Source organism: Brassica napus, chromosome A4 (genome assembly GCF_020379485.1).
Source record: "Brassica napus cultivar Da-Ae chromosome A4, Da-Ae, whole genome shotgun sequence".
Lineage (NCBI taxonomy): Eukaryota > Viridiplantae > Streptophyta > Magnoliopsida > Brassicales > Brassicaceae > Brassica > Brassica napus.
This window is the reverse complement of record NC_063437.1, coordinates 21,593,136-21,611,481: the sequence shown is the minus strand read 5'-3', so window position 1 is coordinate 21,611,481 and position 18,346 is coordinate 21,593,136. Positions and strand designations below refer to the sequence as shown.

At 34.7% G+C, this 18,346-nt stretch overlaps 6 protein-coding genes and 1 non-coding gene across 8 annotated transcripts; 3 read left to right on the top strand and 4 right to left on the bottom strand.

The window, feature by feature from the left end:
* Positions 1 to 158: 158 nt before the first annotated feature.
* On the bottom strand, positions 159 to 1,083 carry LOC106382928 (desiccation-related protein At2g46140). The gene is made up of 2 exons (XM_013823014.3): positions 622 to 1,083; positions 159 to 533 (listed from the first exon to the last, which is right to left on the bottom strand). The coding sequence occupies exons 1-2, from the start codon at positions 870 to 872 to the stop codon at positions 284 to 286; spliced, it is 501 nt and encodes a 166-aa protein (XP_013678468.2). The 5' UTR covers positions 873 to 1,083; the 3' UTR covers positions 159 to 283.
* Positions 1,084 to 3,726: 2,643 nt separating this feature from the next.
* LOC106380200 (39S ribosomal protein L46, mitochondrial-like) lies at positions 3,727 to 5,411 on the bottom strand. The gene is made up of 6 exons (XM_013820007.3): positions 5,160 to 5,411; positions 5,003 to 5,068; positions 4,586 to 4,660; positions 4,366 to 4,495; positions 4,157 to 4,282; positions 3,727 to 4,047 (listed from the first exon to the last, which is right to left on the bottom strand). The coding sequence occupies exons 1-6, from the start codon at positions 5,327 to 5,329 to the stop codon at positions 3,904 to 3,906; spliced, it is 711 nt and encodes a 236-aa protein (XP_013675461.2). The 5' UTR covers positions 5,330 to 5,411; the 3' UTR covers positions 3,727 to 3,903.
* Positions 5,412 to 5,497: 86 nt separating this feature from the next.
* On the bottom strand, positions 5,498 to 5,570 carry TRNAE-CUC. The gene has a single exon. It is a non-coding gene; the product is annotated as a tRNA-Glu (tRNA).
* Positions 5,571 to 5,699: 129 nt separating this feature from the next.
* On the bottom strand, positions 5,700 to 7,943 carry LOC106382929 (sphingoid long-chain bases kinase 2, mitochondrial). 2 transcript variants are annotated; one of them, XM_013823015.3, is made up of 12 exons: positions 7,671 to 7,937; positions 7,487 to 7,563; positions 7,347 to 7,400; positions 7,212 to 7,271; positions 7,054 to 7,131; positions 6,901 to 6,947; positions 6,772 to 6,812; positions 6,603 to 6,687; positions 6,416 to 6,530; positions 6,216 to 6,338; positions 6,040 to 6,140; positions 5,700 to 5,955 (listed from the first exon to the last, which is right to left on the bottom strand). In XM_013823015.3, exons 1-12 carry the CDS (start codon positions 7,849 to 7,851, stop codon positions 5,826 to 5,828), a joined length of 1,092 nt encoding a protein of 363 aa, XP_013678469.1. In that variant the 5' UTR covers positions 7,852 to 7,937; the 3' UTR covers positions 5,700 to 5,825. The 2 variants fall into 2 exon arrangements, with proteins under 2 accessions (XP_013678469.1, XP_048634787.1); XM_048778830.1 differs by having other exon boundaries at positions 7,212 to 7,400; positions 7,671 to 7,943.
* A 1,824-nt stretch (positions 7,944 to 9,767) lies between these two features.
* LOC111199813 (protein BPS1, chloroplastic-like) lies at positions 9,768 to 11,633 on the top strand. Its single transcript, XM_022690252.2, has 2 exons — positions 9,768 to 10,045; positions 10,436 to 11,633. The coding sequence occupies exon 2, from the start codon at positions 10,448 to 10,450 to the stop codon at positions 11,423 to 11,425; it is 978 nt and encodes a 325-aa protein (XP_022545973.1). The 5' UTR covers positions 9,768 to 10,045; positions 10,436 to 10,447; the 3' UTR covers positions 11,426 to 11,633.
* Positions 11,634 to 11,800: 167 nt separating this feature from the next.
* Positions 11,801 to 13,716, top strand: LOC111215199 (mitogen-activated protein kinase 12-like). The gene is made up of 6 exons (XM_022718562.2): positions 11,801 to 12,030; positions 12,105 to 12,234; positions 12,394 to 12,531; positions 12,608 to 12,940; positions 13,011 to 13,194; positions 13,311 to 13,716. The coding sequence occupies exons 1-6, from the start codon at positions 11,864 to 11,866 to the stop codon at positions 13,475 to 13,477; spliced, it is 1,119 nt and encodes a 372-aa protein (XP_022574283.2). The 5' UTR covers positions 11,801 to 11,863; the 3' UTR covers positions 13,478 to 13,716.
* A 311-nt stretch (positions 13,717 to 14,027) lies between these two features.
* Positions 14,028 to 18,200, top strand: LOC111199810. The gene is made up of 13 exons (XM_022690249.2): positions 14,028 to 14,411; positions 14,490 to 14,548; positions 14,641 to 14,749; positions 14,995 to 15,104; positions 15,174 to 15,242; positions 15,315 to 15,818; positions 16,224 to 16,809; positions 16,886 to 16,965; positions 17,044 to 17,148; positions 17,229 to 17,368; positions 17,434 to 17,562; positions 17,631 to 17,783; positions 17,857 to 18,200. The coding sequence occupies exons 1-13, from the start codon at positions 14,231 to 14,233 to the stop codon at positions 17,993 to 17,995; spliced, it is 2,364 nt and encodes a 787-aa protein (XP_022545970.2). The 5' UTR covers positions 14,028 to 14,230; the 3' UTR covers positions 17,996 to 18,200.
* The last annotated feature ends 146 nt before the right edge of the window (positions 18,201 to 18,346 follow it).

Genomic DNA, 18,346 nt, shown 5'->3' with positions numbered 1-18,346 from the left:
TATGAACTGGATTTGTAGTTTAGTAGCATCTACTCGGATGTGTAGACGAGTATAATACTCCTCAGTCCGGGAGAGTCTACAGAGATTAAATTACTCTCCATCACTTCGTTAGTATTCGAACTATGACATCTTGTAGTTTTTAACTCTCACCAACAAAATATTCAAAGCAACAAATACATATAACCAACAAACACAAGAATCCACAACTGAAACATCCAACGATCGTCTATGTCGTTTACGGATCGTACTTATTAAAAAATCAGATTATAACTTATAGAGATGATTAAAAGAAGTCGCGAAGGGAAGGGAGCTTCATCTCACCCTGAGTAGAGACAGGAATAGTAATGTCACCAACAATAGGAATATCGATGGTCAGTCCAATATCGAGTTGATAGTCAATGTCCCAGTCCAAACACATGTCCTTCATCAAACTCACCGCTATGCTATAAGGCACCTTGACCGGTACGTCAAGAACCGTCGACCCGTTCGCGATCAACGAACCCGGATCCGGTATTGTTCCAGACGCTATCATCCTATACGCAACCATAAACATTACTAATAAGCATGACGTGCGCGTGACGTCACATACAAAGAAAGATAAGAAAAAGAGGAAACACAAACCTTGTGTCACTCTTGAGGATGTAAGAGATCTGGCAAATAGGGATGGCCTGAGGGTAAGGATTCTTGACGGAGACCTTGGCGTGATAATCAACTCCTTGACGAGTCACACCTTTGAAGTCTACGTCGTCCACGGTGGCTTCCGGCGTCGGAATATTAGCAAGCTTCTCGGCAAAGAAACCTTTAGCTTTATCCAACAAGCCTGAGATCAACGATCCCTTTTCTTCTACCTCCTTTTGCTCCGTTTCTGTCATTCTTTCTCTGTCTTTTTTTTTTCTTAACCTTTCAACTAGTTTTACTTCCAAATGATCAGATCTAATATCTATGGCTCTGTTGACTCCCTATATAAGATTTGCTTTGTACTTAAAAGGATAATTAATCCCTTATATATTAATTGAGGAACATTTGAAAAGATGTAACCTCAATTTTGTATTAATTAAAAGAGACCCCAATGCATAGGTGGCACTCAATTATGTAGTCAATTACATTTAATTGAAAAATAAGTAGGTCCACATTCGATTTTTATATGTTGTTAGATATATAAGTTGGTCAAACTATATGATATAATGATATGATATGATATTTTCTTTCCTTAAATAAAACCTACGGAATTACCATAAATCACTAATATATATATGATAATTAATGAGTTTAATAATAAAGATTTGATAACAATGTATATCTCCTCCATCATTTTTTGTTTAATTTTATATTATTAAAATAAATTAAACAATCAAATTAGCTATAAAAATAAAATTTAGATTTTTTCGTATATGTTATATTTTGAATTTTTAAAAACGACAATAAATGACTAAAACTATTAAAATTATTATGTTAAAAATTAATGATCAATGGTTTAACATTTTTATTATAAGAAGATACACATGATTTTAAAACCATATGAGTAAAAAATATCATTTAATAATAAAATAAATAAATATATATATATATTAAACACTATATACCATAAGATTACATAAATATTTTAATATTTAAACTTTCAATGAATTTTCAAGAACATTTATAAATTATAAACTTATTAAAGATTTCAGATTGAAAATTTTGTTATCGATGATTTAAATATTTTGTTATAAAACGATATGAACGATCATAGAACCGTATGATTATAAATTCTTATTTAATAAATAACTATACAAAATATACTATTCCTAGAAAAATAGGTTGGTCCATCTTAACTTATATTACACTTTTTATTAAACTAACTATCAAATTGATAAATAACGTATCAAAAAATGTTTTGCACTTTCCTTAAATAAAAGCTACGAAATTACCTAATATGATTAACGTATATGTGAAAATTAATTATAATGAATAATAAATATTTGATAACAATTTTTGTATCTTAGTTCTTTTTTTAATTTTATATTATTAAAATATCTTTAAAAATTACATTAAATATATAATAAAAACATTTATAATTTTTCTTATATGTTATATTTTGAATTTTTCAAAACGTCTATAAATTATTAGAAATTTGAAGATCCCCACTCTGAAAATTTTGTGATCAATAGATTATTTTTTTTGTCATAATAAGTTACAAATGATCATAAAATTGTATTAATATGAACTTTTATTTAATATTATAAGAAGATACACATTATTTTAAAACCATATGAGTAAAAAATATCATTTAATAATAAAACATATATATTTATATATATATATATTATACTATATACCATAAGATTACATAAATATTTTAATATTAAAACTTTCAATGAATTTTCAAAAAATTTTATAAATTATAAACTTATTAAAGATTTCACATTGAAAATTTTGTTATCGATGATTTAAATATTCAGTTATAAAATGATATGAATGATCATAGAACTGTATGATTATAAATTCTCATTTAATAAATGACTATATAAAATATATTATTCTTAGAAAAATAGGTTGGTCCATCTTGACTTACATTATATTTTTTATTAAACTAACTATGGAATTGATAAATAATCTACCAAAATTTTTTTTGCACTTTCCTTAATTAGAAGCTACGAAATTACCTAATATGATTAACGTATATATGAAAATTAATTATTATGAATAATAAATATTTGATAACAATTTTGGTATCTTAGTTCTTTTTTTTAATTTTATATTATTGAAAGATATTAAAAAATCACATTAAATATATAATAAAAACATTTATATTTTTTCTTATATGTTATATTTGAATTTTTCAAAACGTTTATATATTATTAGAAATTTGAATATTCTCACTCTGAAAATTTTGTGATCAAATTAGATTATTTTTTTGTTATAATAAGTTACAAATGATCATAAAATATAACGCATATGAATTTTTATTTAATAAATATTCAAACTAAATAATATATATATGTAAACACTAATGATTTAAAGCAATAAGATTGGCTGATCAATTTAGTCGTCCAGTTGAAATCTTTCAAAAGTATGTGAAAGACTAAAGTCAAAGTAAATATGGATTTAGAATAGTAGTTATATTTTACTAACCAAATACCGAAAAAAAACCGAACCGAACCGAAACCAACCCGATATTCGGATTGAACACCCGTAATCCAAATGAAGCCAAACTATTGTTTCATTCTCCAAAATATAATAAAAATAATAACTTAATCCCGCGCAAGGCGCGGGTCTTATCCTAGTATCTTAATTACCGGAGAAGCGTGTTATTATTCTATAGGTTATGGTAAAGGGGGTACGAATGAAATCTTTTATTTTTCAAATTAATATACGCAAAAGGAATAAAATACAAAGACCACTATGGATATTATAAGGAAAGATCCGTTTGCCGACCAAAAATGAAAGATTCGTTTGTTTTGGTCCGAACCATCATGGTCATAACGTGTGCGCTCTTACTTCTTTGCTTGTCCGAATTTTCTTTTCCTTTTTTAAAAATAAATCAATTCATATCCTAATTCCCAAAAAAAAAAATCTTATAATTTGTAATAGATGATGATTAAATTGTAAACAAAATCTTGATTTTTTTTGGAAAGTCATTTCCACAATGCTCGTTTCCTAGGACAATCTCTGAACTTCCCCTTGCACATGTGTTGTGTGCCTATATGAGAAAATCTAACTACTTGCGATCAACTGCCACCTAAATGTCAACGAAAAAAATCCATCACCTAACTTCACACGTGTATGCGACTAAAAAAACAGAGACACGGTTTGGTATGGCCTTCACACACCATGTGTATGTCTTAAAAGTTCATTTTTATTGTTTTCTATCTCACTGAAGAGAACCAGAAGGAAATAACAAAGGAAAAAAAGTGCATAGTCTTAGCTAATGATCATCTTGTTGAAGAACTCAGCTTGCTCAGGGAAGAATTCCAGAAGTTCATCTTTGGTTACCCACACAAAATCCTCGCAGTTACTTATGTTGTACTTAGACGCTGCCACTACACTGCATTTGAAGAAGAACCTCTACACAAAAACAACAAACAGAAGAAAGACATGATTTCAAGAATCCGTCAAATCAACTAATGGATGAGCCTTCTTATCTATTTCTTTCTATTAGAGTTTTGTTGTTTACCTTGTAAGATGGCAAATCAGGTGTTTCTTCAGTAGGTTGAATAGCCATGTGAGCCATTGGAGCATTTCCAACAAAGTATGTGTGCGTTAGGTCTCCTAACACTGACTTCAAAGCAGATTCCGCACACTACACATAGCAATATTTTAAGCACGATAAGTATGAAAGTGATGGTGTCATGGATTGAAACAGAGAGGATAAACCATCATCACCTTGCGAAGAGTAGGCTCAGAATCGTAGACCTTTTCAGGGAAATGCCAGACAGGTTTGTCGCTAGTTGCTCCAAATGGCTTGCCGAAGACAAGAAGATACAACTTCTTGTCCAGAGCTCTATATAATGACCTAATAATATTGCAAGCAGTTTCAAAGAGTAAACCAATTTTGATCATCACTCAAAAAAACACACAAAAGTCCCATGTCGTTAAAACTTACTTTTTGTCGTTATTCTTGTCAGCCTCTGTAACTCTGGGAGCAGGCACATAGTCCATTTGATATTCTCCCTTGGCTCTGCACTCACACATCCAAAAGATCAACCAAAGGTGTTCATTGAAACTTCATTACACACTGAACGACTTTTAAAAAGAAGCAGAAATGATCATAACTTTCACTATATATACCAAAACATTCAGGTTACTATATAACTAAGCACCTGAAACTCACAACCTACAAGATAAAACGTCTATCTACACTCTACAGTTCTTTGCTATTGTTATAGTCTGAAAGATCAATTTACGAGAGAATCTATGCATTCAAATACATTATAATCACAAAGAAAGTTCAACAAAACTGAAACTTTCAGAATAATACACTACACATTATAAAAGTAGTAGGTAAGGGAATGAATTTGACCTGTTCTTAGCAATGTCCAAGAACTCATCTGGGTATCTACGGCGAAACTGCTGTTGCCAATTGAACCTGCAATAGAGCAGCAACTTCTAGGTGAACATAGTGTGTATGTAACAAGACCACTTGAACCACACAAAGACATAAAGGAGAGGACTTTTACTTGAACTCCTGAAATGCGTATACAGTAGGATCTGGTTTTGGTATCACAACTCGCAGTCTCTCGAAAAGCACCGAAGCTACGATCTTTTCTGATGAGGAGCTCGTGCAATACCCTCGAAGCCTGCTCTCTAAGAGAGGCCTAGCCAGTAGCTGAGATCTCAATCTCTGCATTTCTCTATAATGCTCCTCAAAATGCACAAAAAAAAAAGGAGCAGACTTTGAAAACGGAAGTAGACAGAACCGGTAAGGGTTTTCTTCACAAGGGATTGCAAAGTTCTTGGTTTACAGAACCAGACTCAATCAATCCGGTTTGCTATGATAAAATTCGAAAAAAAGAAGCTCCGTTGCCGGGACTCGAACCCGGGTCTCTCGGGTGAGAGCCGAGTATCCTGACCAGCTAGACTACAACGGATTTTGCTTATCGTACCATACAAATATGTGAACAAATTGTATGTACTTCGTTGGTAGGAGTCTACAATCTCCTGCTAACACTAGTTGATTCAAGTGAAAGAAAAGAGAAGATATTTGTGTTGAACTCTGATTGGTTTAAACAATGAATCCAACATTTAAATAAGAAGAATCTCTCTACAGACTGAACAAAAAAGAAGTTGAATGTATGATTCGAGTCTTCTTCTTCTACACTTTCTTGGCAATGTGCGGTTGTGAATCAGCTGATCATGTCGATGGCACCGGGTAAAACCTGAAACTTTCTAGGTAGGAATCCAAGATGTTCTCCATCTGACTGAACATAGATGCTTCCACTCTCTGAAACCTCCTCAACTTCTATACTTTGTACACTACAAGAATAAACCACCAAGTACTTAGGGGACATTTACAGACCAAAATAATGAGGAGAGGAGACAGAAGAGAAACTATCTGACCTTCTTGAGCTCACATTGTTAACTGAGAGATGCGTCCCATTGTATAGCTTATGAAGCTTCAGTATGAAGTCGTACCACTTGAAGTCCTGAAGTACCACAACCTGCAGACAAGTGTATGAAGGTCAAAAAACCTATTCACATAAAGATCTAATAATCAATGGTATCGTCGCACGCACCTCAAGATTTCCATTTCCAGGGGAAGCGTTGGGGGTGATTTTCATTCCACCACCAAAGTATTTAGCGTTTCCAACGCAGAGAGCGGTGACTTGTGGATATACTTCCCATTCACCTCCATTAACCTGACAATGTAACACAATCCTTTCTAAATTTTACTTTCTATGATGAAGAAGAGATTTTTGCAGAGATGGTTGTTTACCTTGATCCTCATATCTCGGTTGTCATGTCCCATAAAAGCCTGGAGGGCACCAATTACGTAGCACAAGCTTCCAAATTTCTTGTACTTTGAAGCGTAAAAGCCTGCCTTTGCACTCCTGAAAGTGATGAACAACAAAAGAGATTTACAACCAAGGATTAACCAGATAATCACACAGAAAATCACTTACAAATGAACATCAGCAACGTTGATGAAGTAATGCGAATCCCTTCCTTCCTGGTCGATAACACCGACATCAACCCGTGATCGTATCCCTGAGAATATTGTGATTTCATATGAGACATAAGTTATACATTAAGTCCTAAGTCCTAACTCCTCGAATGTATTCAGTGGCATACCTTTAGCAATGCGATCCACCGCTTCGCAAGGATCATTCTTCCTAATAAAACGCAGAATACACTCAAGACTTGGCTCGAAAACAACATTCGGAAATAAATCACAACAGACAGAGGTTGCAAAAAACTAACCAACCAAATGTTCTAGCAAAATCCGAACCAGTACCTAACGGAATCAGCTGCAAAAAGAAAGAAAGAAAGATGGACCGAAACTGTAAGCTGTAACTCCGCATGAGATAAACACAAAAAAACAAGTAAAAAAAAGAGTCGATTCAAGCAACTCACACCAAGTGCAGCCGAGTGGCTGGTTTCGCTATTGAGATTACCAACAGGCTTCCCCTCCCAAAAGAAGCCATTAACAACCTGTGAATCAAAAAAAGATAGAATGAGTAAAGCTGAGAATTTCAAGAGAGTTCTATTCAACACAGATTCTCAATTTCTACCTCATGCAGAGTTCCATCACCTCCTACAGCAATGACAGCATCTGCACCATCCCTAATAGCCTGATAGAGAGCAACATGATGATAAGAGAATATATAACCAATCAAAGCAATGTATAGCTTTTCACTGCCACTTACCTCTCTTGTAATGTCAATGGCATGAGAAGGACCAGATGTTAAGGACTCACATATCTGGAGGAAAAAAACAACAAGACCAGAAACTCACTCTCAGAAGCAGATGGCATCATACAACATATGTAAGCGAATCAAAAACTCACATTACAGTCTTCACCAAGACGAGATCGAAGGTAAGGAAGCAGCTTCTTCCATTCCTTAGCTGTTCTACCATTAGCTCCTAATTCAACACTAAAACGAAGTCAATTTCCATCTCCATAGAACCACCACCTCGAGATTGATTCTCATCATGTAAAAATCATAACTTTAAGAAGAAGGCCAACACACCTTGAGGGTTCACGACGAAAACGAGATCACGGAGGCGGGAGGAGGAGACGACGGCAGTGGCACCACCACCACCACTGCAAAGGGTGATGCGATCAGAGGAAACACGGCGCTGCTCCCTATAGAACGAAGGTTGTTTCGCCTCGTAAGAGCGATTTGAAATGCAGCAACTGTATCGTAGCATTGTGTGGTTTCAACTCGGCCCGGGGAGACACCATCGCCGTTATCATTTCGTCGACGCTTGCAGAGAGACCCTCTGTCTCAGCTAGAGACTTTCTCAAAGATTATGGGCTGAGATTAGGCCTCAGTCCTTATGGCCCATAAATCATTCTGGTGAAGATTAGTCCTACACTCTTTGTCAAGATGTGGGGTCGATACTTTTGCCGACCGGTGTGCTTATTGTGGGGCTCAAACATCACTACAGCTGTAAAAATGGACTTTTCTGCCCCATTTACGCAATAATATGAACTAGAGACCCGTGCAACCGCACGGGTGTTTGTTTTCACTTTTCTATACATAAATTATTGTTTTATAACATAAGTGGTATATATTTTTAATGTTAATCATATACATAAATATTTCTATAACTATTTCAAATACAATAATTTTATAATTTACATGTTATAATTATTAATTGTTTAAACCGTATGTATTTACCATTTCTTATTATATATTTATCTTATTGTATTTGCATTTAGTTATTAAGCAAATTAATATATTAATGAGAAAATATATTTAAAAATTATTTTGTATTTAATTTATGCTAAATTTTGACTCGTCTTTCAAAACTGGATTTCTTTTTACCAATATTAGATAATTTATTATTGTATATATAAAAGTCTAAGATATGTTAATTTTTAGACATGTATTATATAGTTTGTTAATTTTAAGATGTTCTATCATCATATTATATTTTAAATAAATAATTTATATTTATGAAAATAAATTTAATAAATTGATCAATTGAATATAATTTTATCATATTTATTTTAGTATAATAATTATATTTTAACATGATCATGACTATAAAGTAGATAAAATAGGATATATTTTATTTATTTTCGTTTTTAAACGATAACTTAAAATACATTAAGTTATTGTTTAAATATTTTTACACAGATTTATTAAAATTTGAAAATATAATATATAAATATATCTTATATTTAAAATGAAAATATATTATGATTAAAGTAGTTACAAAGATTTTATATTATTAAATTTAAAGAAATACATGTTAATTTTTATACATGTATTATATAGTTTGATAATGTAAACCCATCTTACCAACATATTAAATTTTATTTTTAAACATAAATATTTTATAATTACGAAAATAAAATAAATAAATATATAAATTTAATACAATTTTATTATATTTAGCTTAATATAATAATTTTATTTTAATATGATTGATTATGATTATATAATAAATAAAATATTATAGATTTTTTTATTTTTAATTTTATATAACTGAATATATTAATGTATAATAATATTTTAAACTAATTTCGAAATTAGCAAAGATATTTAAATATAATTTCAAAAATGAAGATCTTATAAAAATCTTTTTAAACAGATTTGTTAGAATTTAAAAATAAATATATTTATATTTAAAATGAAAAGATATCAAAAGATATTATGATTAAAATATTTTAAAATTTCTATTTATTATTAATCTGAACTAAAATGTAATATGAATTTCTATGAATAGGTCCATTAGGTTCATTTTTAAAAAAATCACACATGAATCAAGGTTGTGACTTCTGTTTTAATATATAAGATTCGTTAAACCTTATGTTTTGACTTAAATTCTCGTAAAAAAAACTAATTATTTCTTTGATCAAAAAAAAAAACTAATTATTTCATATTTATTATTTTTTAATGAGCTCACATTTTGAAGGCAACCTGGTAAAATAAACGTGAACCCAAAAATTAGTTTCGAGAAACCATAATTAATCAAAAAACAGGAGTCTGTAGAACGTGGTATTACATAATTAATAGTTTAGCCGTTAGATTTGGTTTTATAATTAAAACAAACAAAGACTGACTTAACGCTAATGACTTGTTTTATAATCCCACGAAACCCTCTCGTTTTGGCCTTTAGATAAAAGATTATTTATTTAGCCGTCCAATTTTTCATTAGAAGTTTAAATAATGCTATGCACAAGGCTGTGAGAAAATCAAACGTAACCACCATTTACAGTCGTACACTTGTTAGCTTATAATTAGTATTTTATGTGACAGGCCGTGACTTTATTATCCGTATAAACTAACGTCGGACCTCCGCCATAAGTTATTTCTCAGCTAATGAAGCATTAGAAGATCAATCTGACGACACTTTCCTTGTTGATTTCTTCATTTCCAGCAACTTTAAATCGGTAAGCTTCCTGTAAATTGAGTTATCTTTTAGATGTGCTGTTCTTCTGAAAATCAAATACTGCATATTTAGTTTTAGCTCGATGTAGAGTTTTGTGTGGATAATTAGTTTCTAGGGTTCATAGACTCTGTAAAGATTGAAACTTTATCCCCCTAATTCCTGAGCTTCAAGTGTTAGATTAAGAATTATACCAATTTATCCATGTGGGTTTCTCATAATAATTATAATAAAACTGAAAAGTTTAGTTTTTGATTCAAAGATCTTCAAAGTTGTCAGCTTTTTTGAGATTTAACCCTCTATTAACCATTGAATTGATGAAATCAAATTGGCTTATTCGATTATAATTAACTAATCATGACCCTTACAATATTCACCTCTTTGTGTTTATCAGTGTGTAAGCAAAATGAGCAGAGCACAAGATCCACCGAGAGGTTTCTTCCCATTTGGGAACCCCTTTCGTATGCTATCCCCCAAGGGCTCAGCTTTATCACCGTGGGCACTCTCTCTTTTAAACAACTTCGAGTTACTTTTAGCTGAGAGGCTCAAGAAACTCATGCCCAAGTCCAAATCCGACATCCTCACTCTCTCCTGGATGAAGCTAGCTATGGAGTCGCTCTGCGAGACTCACACCAACATCAACACCCTCATCACCGACCTCCAGCTTCCTGTCTCCGACTGGGAAGAGAAATGGGTCGACGTCTACCTCGACGTGAGCGTCAAGCTGCTAGATCTCTGCAACGCGTTTAGCTCCGAGCTCACGCGTCTTAACCAAGGAGATCTCTACCTTAAGTGCGTGCTTCACAGCTTGCAGTCTGGTTCTGGTGAGAAGAAGTATCTCCAGGCTCGGTCTTCGCTTGATAGCTGGAGGCAGCATGTCAACGCAAACAACGCTAGAATCGAAAACTGCCGCGCTGTTCTAGACTCTCTTGTTAAGTCTCTGAGCTTGCCTAAAGTCAAGAACTCGGATAAAGGGAAGGTTCTCATGAGGGCCTTTTACGGTGTGAAGGTTCAAACGGTTTATATCTGCAGTGTATTTACCGCGGCCTGGTCTGACTCCACCAGCGATCTTTTCGACTTACCGGTGTCTGATAAGCCGTTGTGGGCTAAGGTCTTCACTGATGTGCAGAGTGTTGTGAACGGTGAGATCAGAGAGATGTTCTCTTCAGGTAGAAGTACGATTCTCAAAGAGCTGGAGGCAGTTGATGCTAGTGTGGAGAAGCTGTACCCGATGGTTCAAGATGGGGTTGATCCTGTGGAAGTTGAGTCTCTTAAGGAGTTGGGGACGCAGGCTGAGAAGTTGTCTCAGGGGTTAGATCAGTTACTAGAGGAAGTTGATAGTTTCTTTAAAATGACTTTAAGTGGAAGAGATGTGTTGCTGTAATCTTAGGTCTAGTGACTCATTCTCTGGCAATGCAGTTGGAGAGATTTAGTTTAAGTCTATGATGTATAGGTCTCTGAATGTGTGCATCTTGTTGAGCTTGTCTCTTTGGTATAAGTGTGTGTTGGTCTTGTCTGTACTGATTGAAATCAATACAAAATATATAAAATTTCTGTTTGACTTGTTTTTAATAAAGATATAATAATCCTTATAGATGTGTGCAATTAGTAGTAACAAATGAAATTTGCAATATTGAGCTAAGGAGTGACTTCTACTTCTCGTGACAACATACACGTATGTAATCTTTAGATTCACGGGTCACTTGAGAGATCTTTTACAGTTGAGAAAAGCTTCTTTCTCTTCACATGGTTTTAGTGTCTTCAAGAGAGACCTTAAACTTCAACAAAGGCCCTTCTTTTTGGTCTGATTCATTGCATCATCATGTCTGGAGAATCAAGCTCTTGTTCTACAGATCATTGCATCAAAGTTGTACCGACACACGGAGGCCGTTATATTCAGTACAACGTTTATGGACAGCTCTTTGAAGTTTCAAGAAAGTATGTTCCACCTATCCGTCCCATTGGTAGAGGCGCTTGTGGTATTGTCTGGTAAGCTCTCTTTATGATTCTTCTTCTCATTAAAGCCTTCCTCTTTTGGATGTTCATTGGTTCTTGAGTTTCAGTGCTGCGGTGAACTCAGTGACTGGAGAGAAAGTGGCAATCAAGAAGATCGGTAATGCTTTTGATAATATTATTGATGCTAAGAGAGCTCTACGTGAGATCAAGCTTCTCAGGCATATGGATCATGAGAACGTAAAACCTTAATTCATCATTTCTCATATTAAGTTTCTTCTAATGACGAGAAAAAACAGAGAAGAAACAGAGAAAAACAGAGGATACTCTGTTTCCTCTGTTTTTATCTCTTTAATCTAAAATCAATCTGATCTACAAGCCCTTGGTTTGAATCTTCAGGTCATAGCCATCAAAGATATTGTAAGACCACCGCAACGAGATATCTTCAACGATGTCTACATTGTCTACGAGTTAATGGACACTGATCTTCAGCGAGTCCTCCGTTCTAACCAAACCTTAAGCCATGATCAGTGCCGCGTAAGTCTGATTCTGATCTAATGGAACACCTCTCTGATCTGATCTTTATTTAACTTATCTTTCCTTTTTTCTACAGTTCTTTGTGTACCAGCTCTTGAGAGGGCTCAAGTACGTGCACTCGGCCAACATATTACACCGTGATCTAAGGCCGAGCAACGTGCTGCTTAACTCCAAACACGAGCTAAAGATTGGTGATTTTGGGCTTGCGAGAACAACTTCAGACACAGACTTTATGACTGAGTATGTGGTCACGCGTTGGTACAGAGCTCCTGAGTTGCTTCTTAACTGCTCTGAGTACACAGCAGCTATTGATATATGGTCTGTGGGGTGTATACTCGGTGAGATGATGACGGGACAGCCTTTGTTTCCTGGCAAAGACTATGTTCATCAGCTTAGGCTTATCACAGAGGTAAAAGAAGCATTAGTTTAAAAACCTGTCTGAAAAAAACATGCAGTTACCTCACTTGTTGAATATACAGCTTGTAGGCTCTCCGGACAACTCCAGTCTTGGTTTCCTTCGCAGTGACAACGCGAGAAGATACGTGAGGCAACTTCCACGGTACCCGAAACAACAGTTTGCTGCTAGATTCCGGAAAATGCCTCCTTCTGCTATCGATTTACTAGAGAAAATGCTTGTCTTTGATCCTAACCAGCGCATCTCAGGTAATAACAACACACAAAGATACCTACAAAACATTCATGAGGTTCTTGTAGTTTCTGTTTGGCTTATATCTCAACTTGGTTTAGTTCTTTTTTTGCTGATTGTGTTGTGTGTATAGTGGATGAAGCTCTTGGCCATGCTTACCTATCACCGCACCATGATGTGAACAAAGAACCGGTGTGTCCGACTCCTTTTAGCTTCGACTTCGAGCATCCTACATGCACGGAAGAACACATAAAGGAGGTTATCTACAAGGAGTCCGTCAAATTCAATCCTGACCATTGAGACAAAGAACAAAAAACATGTTTGATGATGGTTCCTTTTCAAGCCTCTTTGTTTCTTTTTTTTTTTTAAATCTAAACTTGTTTTATTTTTTGGGTTGAATAATTGCTATGATGATGATACACACATACATTGATATCTATATCTATGTCGAAGTCACTGCAGAGCTTGACATTCTTTATATCAGTTTCTTAAGTTGTGATTGGATCATATAGTAATAAATAATAGTAAAAAGTTATCTATAATATTACACAAAGATTAGAGAAAGTCTCGGTCTTTTGGTAAACCGCCAATCTCTACTCTTTGTAGTTTTATCAGGTTTGCTAATCTTATTTTAGCCTCTGATTAATTAGTTTTGATTAAACATGATTAAATTAAGTTGATGTTAGTATGTAGTAGTTATGAGTTGTCTCTGACCTACACGTAATATACTAGTATTCATGGCAAAGAAATCTTTAAAACCAAATACACATCACATCTCGACGCTATGCTGTGTAAACCACGCTCCAAGATTCCTTATCATATCAGAACTTCGATCATTTGACAGCCGTTCGGTTAGCTTGTGAAGAAATTATGGCGCGTGATTTAAACTGAACAAAAGAAAAGTAAAGTCCAAGTTTGTGTAATAATCTACTAGTTAAAAGTCCTTATATTTCGTCAAAGACGACGAAAATTCTCTTGGAATAATGCGTTTATTCTTCTTCTTCGTCTACTCACACTTTAAATACTCTAAACCCCTTGAAATTTCACCTACTAATGGCGGAGATTTCAATTCTGAGTTTAACAACTCTCCTCCTCTTCTTCTCATGGTCGTTATCAATCTCTAATTCTCTTCAAGATTCTGTCTCGTACGACAAGAATGGAAGCTTCTTCACGGTCTCGAGCTTCAGGTACCCAAAGTCCCAAGTCAGGCCCTACGATACTCGTTACATCAGAGGTCTGTTCATCAGCTTCCCCTTGATCTTATTATATTTTATGGTGATGATCTTCACGAGTGAGCTCTGTTTCTGTGCAGTTGATTTACCTCCATGGTTCTCATCGTTGAATGTAGCTATTGAATCTGATGTTGACATCGTAAGCTTCTTACTATGCTCTCTATTCATTTTGATTTTTCTCCATATTCGATTTATTTAATTTGGATTTGCATTTTTTTTTCTATGGAGCAGAGTGCAAAGAGCGTCTCGAAGATTTCGAAAAGTCTCCTTCCTGTTATATGCTTCAGAGACGGTAGCCCACCTCTTCCTGATGCCTCAACCAACGCTCTCAAAGCTTTAGGTACGCTTTAGGTACACTGTAGTTATGTTTCTTTGTCTGAACTTACTATATTAGGTAGTTAAATAAATTGTTTTTCTTTTCTTGTGTTCTGTAGTTATGCTTCTTTGTCTGAACTTACTATTTTAGGTAGTTAAATAAATTGTTTTTTCTTTTCTTATGTTCTGTAGTTATGCTTCTTTGTCTGAACTTACTATTTTAGGAAACTAAAACAAAGTGTTTTTTTTTCTTCTAAATATGTTTTCTAGAGCTAGGACAGTTATTCAATGGATCCTTTGAAGGAGGTCAAGATATTGAGATTGCAGAACAATGTTACCCTATGCAGAAGAACATTTCCTTGAGACTAACCAATGAACAGGTTAGCTTCCCCTAAAAAAAATTGTGTTTTAGGACATTTTTAGATGTGTGATGTTGCTGCTACTTACAGATATCTCCTGGAGCTTGGTATGTTGGTCTGTTTAACGGAATTGGTGCTACTAGGACTCAAGGGAAAATGGTATGTAACTAAAATTTTGGTTACAGTCTTTTTAAGTTCATATCTCTGATGCATAATAGAATTACTGCACAGATTGTTCGCTCCTCGGCGTTTTCATATAGTGCCAACATTACCGTAGAAGGTTGTAGAACCGCTACCATGTGGGGGCCTTCCTGCAACCAGACTATATATCCCCTTTCCTGTTGTCGGTTGGATAACCAGACAGGAAGTATGGTTTCTTGCTCTGATTCCTCTCCTAACTCTTGTCTCTCCGGTGCTGAAACAAAGACATATGCTTTAGATGTAGATGGAATAGCTGAACAGTTAGTTATAACGGCATCTAATTTGAAAGTAGATTCTAACGAAAGCTATCTCATGTGTTACGCTCGTTTTGGAGCTATAGCTTCAGAGACTCTACACGATTACTCTGGTGATATACACAAAGTTGCTTTAGTTATTAACAAACCAAAAGCTGGTCGATGGTATATTAGCACGAATTCTAGTTCTAAGGTCTGCTTTTCGGTGAACGTTAAGGTGATAGGGTGTCCCATGGGGAAAGCAGGACCAAACTGTGTGCAGCAACTCTACATGCTTCAGGTAACCTTTAGTAAAATGCATTTTGATTATGTCAAAATTCAAGATTGAGCTTTATACTTCTGATCCTGATTTTAAAAATGGGTCTAGTCTGTAAATTGGCCATTGCATGAACTATTTTCTTAAAATTCGATTTATACTATTTAAATCGGTTTAAATCATTCCACATCGGTTTAAATTAAGTAATAATGGTAGTACAAATCCACAAATTTGTATATCTAATTTTGATAATTCATCAAAATAATTTTATAAAAAAAACTCAAAAATTAAAATACCTTATAAAAACTAAAATATATAAAACAAATCATTAATTTGTACTATATTCTACCTAATAGCTACTATATAAAACAACTAGCAATTTCTTGAACATTGCTTATGACATTGTTGAACATGATGCATTTTATGCAGGCAGTGATGAGGAGAGAATCATCGACACCTTTTGAATCATACTATTTGCCGGTCAATGACGCTACACCTTCAGGCTCGAGCACTGGCTTTCCCCTCAAATCAGACACAACCACTTGGACTTATTTTCTCATGAACATCCCTCAAGGAGGAGCTGGTGGGCATATCCACTTCAGGTTAACATCACATTCCACGACACAGTATGAAGTGTATCTTAGATTTGGTGGACTGCCCACTGTTGATGACCATGATTATTATTATGTGAACCAAACAAGTGCTAGCCGCTCAACGTTCTTCTCACTGTACAACTCTAGCCAAGAGAAAATTGATTTCTACATCTTGTATGCTCGAGAAGGAACGTGGTCACTAGGGCTGAGGAAGCTCAGTGACTCTACTCCTGCTACCACAGCATCTAAAGGTCCATCTACTCTTGTATCTCTTTCTCTTGAAAGATGTCCCAGAGGGTGTTCATCTCATGGGAATTGTAGATATGCTTTTGATGCTAGTGGATTGACATCCTACAGCTTTTGTTCTTGTGACCGAACACATGGAGGTTTTGACTGTGGTATTGAAGTTGTATCACACATAGGTATATCTTAATCTACCAGTCTTTGAAACTGTGACAACTTTTTCTATGTACTCATTTGCTAAAACACCTGATGCAGGACATATCATTCAGTCTATTGCTCTCATCGCATCAAATGCAGCGGCTCTTTTTCCAGCTTACTGGGCACTTAGACAACGAGTAATTTTCTTATTATACACTTTTTAGTTCAGTGGTTTTTGGTTTGTTCGAAAAGCTGCTGATTCATATGCTAAGCAGGAGTATCCAGAGTGGTTTCTTTTCACATCTAGTGGAATCTCAAGCGGTTTGTATCATGCATGTGATGTAGGCACCTGGTGTGTGTTAAGTTACAACGTGTTACAGGTCCGAGTAGTTATTTATCTGCATCATTGTCATCTTATACTTTGTTACAAAATGGTATATCTTGTTTTTTTTTTATTCAGTTTATGGATTTCTGGCTCTCTTTCATGGCGGTGATCGGTACATTTGTGTACTTATCCACGGCTGATGAAGCAGTCAAGAGGACAATACACATAGTTGTTGCCATTCTCACAGCTTTGTTGGCCTTAACTCAGGCAACAAGGTATGTAACATGTTAAACTGAATGGTTATGTTAATTAGCACTTAAAAAATACTATTTGCTTGCAGGGCGTCCAACATTATCATTGTATTAGCAATCGGGTCGCTTGGTCTCCTCTTTGGATTTTTGGTAGAATTTGTTACAAAGCATAGATCATATTGCGGATCAGCTGGATTTTCTTTGAACATGCTCGACAGGTAACATAAGGAAACTATACAGTTATTACACTCTGACAAGTTCTAAGTAACTCATATGCTTGTCCTAGGCCACGGGCAGTGAAAGAATGGTTTAGTAAATTAATCAAGACGGTGAAAAAACGGTTTCGTTGGAACTTTGTGGCAGCTGGTCTTGTAGTCTTTACCATGGCAGCCACAAGTTTCAAGGTGGAAACCAGTTCAAGCTACTGGATTTGGCACAGGTATGTGTTCAAATGAGAGTAATATCGACTGGTATCAGTTTTTGAATATTGACAAAATGAAAATGATGTGCAGTATTTGGCATTTGACGATATACACATCTTCCTTCTTCTTCCTGTGTTCGAAGATTGCAATTGTAAATAATGAGAACCAAACCCACCATGGAGCTGACAGTTACGAGTTAACAAGGCAAGACTCGCTACCAAGAAACTAATAAAAGCATAATGATAAGAGTCTCTTTACTAAATTCTTTATGTATTTTCTCTTGTATCTATACCAAGTACCAACTAGAGAAGTGTTGGAACAGAACAAAGACATGGTGATGGGTAAATATTCGGGTCGTGTCTGTAATTTTGTGTGTTTATTATATACACAGTGACAGAAAAAGACCACTGAAGTGATAATCTCTTTTGGTACAATTGAAGCTTTGGCATTCTTAAACAATATTTGACTTCATGACTTTAAAAATTAAACCTTTCAAACTAATCTTATTTGGACTTAAATATATTTGGCTTAAATTCGCTTAGGCTAGGACAGACTCAAAAATTTGAAACCATACATTTTA

Excerpts from the sequence above, each read along its gene's own strand:
- LOC111215199 (XM_022718562.2), top strand. The coding sequence starts at position 11,864 with ATGTCTGGAGAATCAAGCTCTTGTTCTACAGATCATTGCATCAAAGTT. Across the intron at positions 12,031-12,104 it reads GGCGCTTGTGGTATTGTCTG|TGCTGCGGTGAACTCAGTGA; the intron begins GTAAGCTCTCTT and ends CTTGAGTTTCAG. Across the intron at positions 13,195-13,310 it reads TCCTAACCAGCGCATCTCAG|TGGATGAAGCTCTTGGCCAT; the intron begins GTAATAACAACA and ends TTGTGTGTATAG.
- LOC106382928 (XM_013823014.3), bottom strand. The coding sequence starts at position 872 with ATGACAGAAACGGAGCAAAAGGAGGTAGAAGAAAAGGGATCGTTGATC. Across the intron at positions 534-621 it reads ATCCTCAAGAGTGACACAAG|GATGATAGCGTCTGGAACAA; the intron begins GTTTGTGTTTCC and ends GGTTGCGTATAG.
- LOC111199813 (XM_022690252.2), top strand. The coding sequence starts at position 10,448 with ATGAGCAGAGCACAAGATCCACCGAGAGGTTTCTTCCCATTTGGGAAC.
- LOC106380200 (XM_013820007.3), bottom strand. The coding sequence starts at position 5,329 with ATGCAGAGATTGAGATCTCAGCTACTGGCTAGGCCTCTCTTAGAGAGC. Across the intron at positions 4,661-5,002 it reads TTGGACATTGCTAAGAACAG|AGCCAAGGGAGAATATCAAA; the intron begins GTCAAATTCATT and ends GTGTGAGTGCAG. Across the intron at positions 4,283-4,365 it reads CTGAGCCTACTCTTCGCAAG|TGTGCGGAATCTGCTTTGAA; the intron begins GTGATGATGGTT and ends TGCTATGTGTAG.
- LOC106382929 (XM_048778830.1), bottom strand. The coding sequence starts at position 7,851 with ATGCTACGATACAGTTGCTGCATTTCAAATCGCTCTTACGAGGCGAAA. Across the intron at positions 7,564-7,670 it reads TTTCGTCGTGAACCCTCAAG|GAGCTAATGGTAGAACAGCT; the intron begins GTGTGTTGGCCT and ends GTGTTGAATTAG. Across the intron at positions 6,141-6,215 it reads CTGGAAATGGAAATCTTGAG|GTTGTGGTACTTCAGGACTT; the intron begins GTGCGTGCGACG and ends ACTTGTCTGCAG.
- LOC111199810 (XM_022690249.2), top strand. The coding sequence starts at position 14,231 with ATGGCGGAGATTTCAATTCTGAGTTTAACAACTCTCCTCCTCTTCTTC. Across the intron at positions 17,563-17,630 it reads TCTTTGAACATGCTCGACAG|GCCACGGGCAGTGAAAGAAT; the intron begins GTAACATAAGGA and ends TGCTTGTCCTAG. Across the intron at positions 17,784-17,856 it reads AGCTACTGGATTTGGCACAG|TATTTGGCATTTGACGATAT; the intron begins GTATGTGTTCAA and ends AATGATGTGCAG.